The sequence below is a fragment of the Passer domesticus genome, chromosome 19 (assembly GCF_036417665.1).
Source record: "Passer domesticus isolate bPasDom1 chromosome 19, bPasDom1.hap1, whole genome shotgun sequence".
Classification (NCBI taxonomy): Eukaryota; Metazoa; Chordata; class Aves; order Passeriformes; family Passeridae; genus Passer; species Passer domesticus.
The window spans coordinates 12,428,869-12,435,439 of NC_087492.1; the positions used below are offsets into that span (position 1 = coordinate 12,428,869).

At 52.0% G+C, this 6,571-nt stretch overlaps 1 protein-coding gene across 3 annotated transcripts in view; it reads left to right on the forward strand.

The window, feature by feature from the left end:
- The window catches only part of MTMR4 (myotubularin related protein 4), a 56,430-nt gene extending 51,783 nt beyond the window's left edge, over positions 1-4,647 (forward strand). For all 3 annotated transcript variants that reach the window (XM_064394212.1, XM_064394213.1, XM_064394211.1), the window contains 4 exons: positions 65-1,271; positions 1,605-1,715; positions 1,958-2,046; positions 2,429-4,647. In XM_064394212.1, the coding sequence (XP_064250282.1) occupies positions 65-1,271; positions 1,605-1,715; positions 1,958-2,046; positions 2,429-2,606 (1,585 nt within the window). In that variant the 3' untranslated portion in view covers positions 2,607-4,647. The remainder of the gene's footprint in view (positions 1-64; positions 1,272-1,604; positions 1,716-1,957; positions 2,047-2,428) is intronic.
- The last annotated feature ends 1,924 nt before the right edge of the window (positions 4,648-6,571 follow it).

Here is a 6,571-nt window from a genome sequence, read left to right on the forward strand (position 1 = left end):
TGAGTGAAACCAGGGAAGTTTTTGGGAGGTTTATTGTGAGATTTGCTTTGCTCTTGGGTTCTAGATTACCAAAGACAAGATCTATGGATGACCTGCTCTCAGCCTGTGACTCCAGCAGCCCTCTGACTCGCACATCCAGTGACCCCAACCTGAACAACCACTGTCAGGAGGTGCGGGTGGGCTTGGAAGCCTGGCATGCCAACACTGAGGGGGCTGAAGGTGCTGCAGTGGCCACAGGAGAGGCACAGCCCAGGGAGGAGGAGAAGGAGAACCCTCCCCTGCAAGGCAGCAGCCATGCTGAGCATGAAGGGCCAAGCAGGCAGCTGGGCAGCCAGTCTGCTGTGCCAGCCAGCAGCATCCCTGTGGAGGTGGAAGAGGGAAATGGAACACTCACGGAGGAACTGGATGGCAGAGGTCCAGATCCAAATCCTTCCACACAGGAAAACAGTGACAAGGTTTCCACCAGTTCTGGAAGGCATTTGGAAACCTGTCCCCAGGAACCTTTGAAGACTGCTGGCACTGTGTCTAACAGAGGAGGCTGTCCTAAAAGAATCTCCACCTGCCCAGACATTTCCAGCCAGGAGTCCCTGACACCAGGCACCCCTTCTCAGGACATCCCAGGCCCTGCCCTGGGTATCCCATGCCCAGATGCAGACAAGGGCAGAGGTGATGCTGGTCGGAGCATGCCCTTTGAAGAGCCTGGCCAGCCAGGGAGGCTCCTGCTGGAGCAATGGCGCAAGCCCATTTCCCAGAGCCAAAGCAGCGAGTTCTCCTTCCTGGGGTGCAACTGGGACAGTTTTCAAGGCATGGTGACATCGCTCCCCAATGGGGAGCCCACACCCAGACACCTCCTCTCCTATGGCTGCTGCAGTAAGAGGCTGAGCAGCAAACCCCTGCGGGCCCCGGGCCTGTGCCTCAGTGGCCCGTGGTCTGGCAGGGAAGGTGGGAAGCCCTCAGCCTGCGCTAGCCATGTGAGCACACATTTCGGGAAGCCCAGCCGTTTGTGGCTGCCCTGTCACCTGAAACAAGCCTCTGGTCCCAAGCACCTGCCGCCAAAATGTCCTTCTCCTGTGCCTCCTCTCTACCTGGACGACGACGGGCTGCCATTCCCCACGGATGTGATCCAACACCGGCTGCGGCAGATTGAGGCCAGCTACAAGCAGGAGGTGGAGCAGCTGCGCCGGCAGGTGCGGGAGCTGCAGCTGCGCCTGGACATTCGCCACTTCTGCGCCCCTCCAGCCGAGCCCCCTATGGACTACGAGGATGACTTTGTGAGTACAGGCCGCTCACACCCCACGCTGGGTCCCTGTACCCCTGTACACCTCCCTCTCCAGCCCACAGCTCTCCATACCTTTGGGAGGGGGTGGGAAAGATGGTTCCTCTATCAGTCGTGTCCTTGTCCTGGCCATGTCCTCCTCCACCCAGAGGTATCTCTGCTGCTTGAGGACCAAACCTCCTACACACTCATGGATGCTTTGTCCCATGTCTGGGGGATCGGGAGCCACCCAGATGTCCCTCACCAGCACAGAGTGTGTGGAGCAGGGTGCGCCCTGGAGTGTGTGCCCAGCAGCAGAGGGGATTGGTGACGTGGTCTTGTTTTGCAGACATGTCTTAAGGAATCAGATGGCAGCGACACGGAGGATTTCTGTTCTGACCACAGTGAGGACTGTTTGTCAGAAGCAAGCTGGGAACCTGTGGATAAGAAGGAGACTGAGGTATGCATCCCATCATGGAGCTGTGATGCAGTGGGAGGGAATGTTTTTTGCAGTTGACCTGGGTGGGCACAGCAGCAGAGAGTGGTCTGGAAGTGAGGCAGTGAGCAGGTCCTTGACACATCTTCTGCTGCTAATGGCTCAGACGGGGTAGGCTGACTGTGAGGTGTGGCCCAAAGCCACCCTCAGCTTGCCCAGAGCTGTCATGGGGTCTTTACATGGGAGCTAACTGGTGTCTGCCCTAGGTCACGCGGTGGGTCCCAGACCACATGGCCTCACACTGCTTCAACTGCGACTGTGAGTTCTGGCTGGCCAAACGGAGGCACCACTGCAGGTAAAAATGTCAGCGCTCTGGGCCCTTCTTCCCCTCAGCCTGGTGTCACAAAATGCCCCTTCGCCAGGTCTGTTCCCTCCAGCTCCCAGGAGAAGCTTTTAGGTCTTTCCACTACACGCCAGGCCTCATCACTTCCCTGCAGAGTTCCATTCTACATTGTTCTTGTTTCTGTTTTTCCAAGGCCTTTGATCCCTTTCTGGGACAGCAGTGAGTCTCTGTGAGCACTAGCAGTTTGCTCACACTGCTGACCACAGTATAAAAAACACATTTACAGTCCTCAGTCAGGCTGGTGCTTTGCCCTGACCTGGACCCTTTGCGCTTGCTAAAGTTCTGCTGTCGTGGTCTCAGCTCTCTTCTCACTGGTTTTCTTGCTCCTTGACAGGAACTGTGGAAATGTGTTCTGTGCTACCTGCTGCCATCTGAAGCTGCCCATCCCTGATCAGCAGTTGTACGACCCTGTCCTCGTTTGTAACTCCTGTTATGACCATATCCAAGTGTCTCGTGCCAGGGAGCTCATGAGCCAACATATGAAGAAACCCATTGCCACAGCTTCCAGCTGAATGCCAGACAAGGGACCTGTCTAAGCCCAGCCTTTTCTCTTGTGGGTTTGAAGGGTGACTCTGCCTCCAGGGTATCTGTGAAGGCCTTTGGTGCAACACTTGAACACCAAGCTGGAATGCACTGTCTGCAGCAGTCTCACTACCGGGCTGGAGCAGAGGAGCTCAGATCAGAGTTTGCTGTGTTCCCACCCCAGAGCTGGTGGGCCTGTGTGGTGTAGCCCTGATGGCCTAGGCTGAGAGAAGATCACAACCTCTTCCTTTTGTGGGCTGGAAAGCAATGTTTTCACAGCTCTTTGCCTGTGCAATGTCCCCCCAAAGCAATAGAAAGGCATGTTTAGAACCACCTCCCTCTCCAAAGGCAGGCTTGTCTGTGAGAAGGAAGAGGGCAAGCTCCTGATGGTCCCATGGGCATCAGAATGGCCTCAGCCTGGAGCAGATTTTCTCTTGAGTGTGATTTGCGATCAGCTTGGTGAACAAGACTCACTGGCCATCACTAATTGATTTTCTCTCGGGCTCTGAAGAGAAATTCATTCCAGCTGAAAAGGGCTGAGCAGATTGTGCCCATTTTCAGGCTCCGCTGGGATCGGTGTCGCACTGGACTTTGTCCCTGCCCCCAGCACCATGGGGAGATGGGAGATTGGCTTTTCACTTCTGCTCTGCCCATCTGCTTTGTCTGCAGTTGTGTCACAGCCTGGTGCTAACACAGGAATGGCACCCTGATCCTCTCCTGGCATGGAAACAGAACTCATGTTCCTGTGTTGCTCCTCCTCCCCTTTTCTGCCCTCAGCTCTCCACTTCCTACTGCTCTTTATCCGGAAAACTTGATACCTTGAGGGCATAGGCCATAATGTGTTGTTTTACCTCCTGGAATGTGCTGTCTGGTGTATGTGAGGGTTTCAGTCCAAATGCTGCTATATATTTCTGTGCACTTAATGTAACCCGAAGAAGGGAGAATGAAGCATCGATACCAAAATGGGGGTGGGGAAGGACACTGGCTGACATAGACACTACGGTCTGTGCTTTTCACTTTAGGATGTACAGCTGCAGTGATAACCATGACATGTGGCATTTGTTCAGTGGTGGAAACAATCTCTCTGACTTGCCCCAGTGCTACCTGAAATGCCTCTTGAATTTGACTTCTTTTTTTGTCTCCTGTACAGTGGTCAAAGTTCAGAGTTGCCAACTTGTAAATGCCTCTCTGCTTTTTCTTTAAACTAGAGAGCAGGAATCCCAACTCATCCTAAGGACAAAGAACTGGGTTTAGAAAGGAAGAATGGTTTATAAAGTGGGCTCGTAATCCCTTGATCCCTTGGGGAGCATCCATCCTGCCTCCTCTGTAAGGCATCTGTGGATACTACTCAGGAAGAAGAGTTTGAAAGTGGGGCGTTTCTTTGCAGAAATGTAGGTTTTCTTTCCAATATATTCTGCACTTCAGGAGCTGAGACTCAGTATGTGGCAGGGAGGACCTTGGTCTAACAAAGCAAAGGACATTGATTGGTCTGCTAACAAGGCAAAGGAATCAACACTGTTGTGATCTCCCAGATCTTTCTGTAATGGTTTGTCATCTCCATCAGAAGGAATGAAATAAGGACCCTTTCCTGCACTTTGACTTGTCAGCCTCTGGTTTTGTAAATCCTGATGTGTAAGTGAAGCTCATCTTCTGAAGACCCTGTACTTAGACTCTGCTTCTTTTCCATACTGGGAACAACCAACTTGGCTCTGGGAAGAGAAGGCACCTTGCTTCAGATTCTCCCCTGCCTTGTACCTTGCAGTCATTGCCAGACATGGAAGTGATCACTGGCCTGGCAGAAAAAACTTGCTCCTGTTTTGCACGTGTTGGAATGACTGCAAGTAATGAGGAAGCCAGAAACCAGGTACTGCTGGCCCTTCCATTCAGGCCATTAGTTCAAACTGCTTTTAGCTCTTGTGAGTTCCAGTGTCACAATGTGCTGGCCAAAAACTCCAGTCAGTTTGATGGCATTGTGACAAACAAAATGTGCTGTACAACTCGATACAGTTGAAATAAAATCTCTATATTAGTGCTGCTGGGTTTGGCCCCTTCTTTCCTCTGTGGGGAGTTCTGCTTGCCCAGGGGGTTTCAAGCTGCTGTTACTCACCACCTTTTCCCTTGACTGAGGTGTGTTAGGGATTTAATATCCCTTTTTACAACCAGAATCACAGGTAGGGCACAGAACACCTCTGCCCTCTTCCAAACCAAGCCACAGGATGTCCTTCCCAGGATAACCAGGGCCTTCCAGACTCTCCTATAAGGACTCAAGGAGCTGTTTTCTTTCTAAGGAAGCATTGTTAGGCAGGATTCCCTGCTAGAAGGAAAGGCTGAGAGAGTTGGGATTGTTCACCTGGAGAAGACTCCAGGGAGACCATTGAGCCCCTCCCAGTGTCTAAAGGAGCTCCAAGAGAGGGACTTTGGACAAGGGATGGAGGTACAGAACACAGGGAATGGTTTCCACTGTCAGAGGGCAGGGCTGGATGGGATATTGGGAAGGAATTGTTCCCTGGCAGGGTGGGCAGGCCCTGGCACAGGGTGCCTAGAGCAGCTGTGGCTGCCCCTGGATCCCTGGCAGTGCCCAAGGACAGGCTGGACAGGGCTGGGAGCAGCCTGGGGCAGAGGGAGTGTCCCTGCCCATGGCAGGGGGTAGCACTGGATGAGCTTCAAGGTCCTTCCAACCAAACCGTTCTTTAATTCTGTGATCCCCTTGCTTCTCACTCATGATTTCCTACCACCTGTTCCAGGTGGGTGTGTGGGTGGTTCCTCTGTGCAGGATAGTGGGTGGGAGAGTTGTGCTTAGTCAGCTGGATGGTGCTGCAGGTCAGTTATAGTTTGTGATAGAGCCAGAGAGAATCTCCTGGAAAGCCTGTCCTCAATTCAAAGATCAAGGGATATTGAAATACAGCAGCTCCCTGGTAAACTACTCCCTCAGTTTGGCTCAGGTATTCCTGTCAGACAGGTGATACCTAAAGGCCTTGTATAAGAAATGTGGGGAACAGGACAGTTTGTCACATTGAAATGTGAACCATTGTTCCTCACAGTCGCATGATGTCAGCTCAGGAGGTTGCTTTTGCTGGAGATTGTAAAACTGAGACAAAGAAGGTGTTAAAATGAGATTATTTCGAGAAACCAGATAAATCAGTGAAATTATAGCCCTGCTAACGCTTGAATACAGATTTGTGATGTAAAATGGAATTGGTTCTACCCAACTGACATGGGAATTATGAAGAGTTTAGAGGGGCAGCCTCTCTATGGAATGTGCAGTCACTGCCCCAGAGAGGCAAGGGCTCAGTTCTGAGGAATTCCCTCAGACAGCTGATGACCCTCAGAGAGAATGCCTGACTGCTGACCCAAGGATGAGAGTCCACTGACCCTCAGCAGGGCTCCAGCCCAGTCCAATCTGATCTGTGGTCAAACGATCACATTAAGCGTGGCTGGCCAGCATCTGACCTACTGCCCACCACAGCCACCACAGGTGTGACAGGCTGGTCACACTGGGACTCTCTGTGGCAGGACACTGGCTGGAGGGGCTGGTCCCAGCTGTGGTGGGTGCTCTGCCACAGCAACACTGCTCAATATTAGTCATGACCAGCATTTTTGCAAGAAAATGGCATTTATTATTAACTTCAGTCTTTAGCAGTCCCAATGTCATCTGGAGAGGCAGAGGAAGGCTGACTGCTGGCCACATGGGTGTGACCTGTTGGCTTCATATCCCCAGCAGGGAGAATACCACAGCAGAATTCTCCCATGTACAGTTAAAAGAGAAATCATTATTTATAAATAATATTTATTAAGTAACAAGATGCTGGGACACTCGTGGCTAGTGTGACGTCAGCATGGCCATCCTAGTGAGGGGCACTGAACTCTCCTGGTTATTAAGCATGGAGGGAAGTGTTATCACTACAGGAACATAAAGCCCTCGTTGCTAACACGTTCAACCTGAGGTAATCAATAT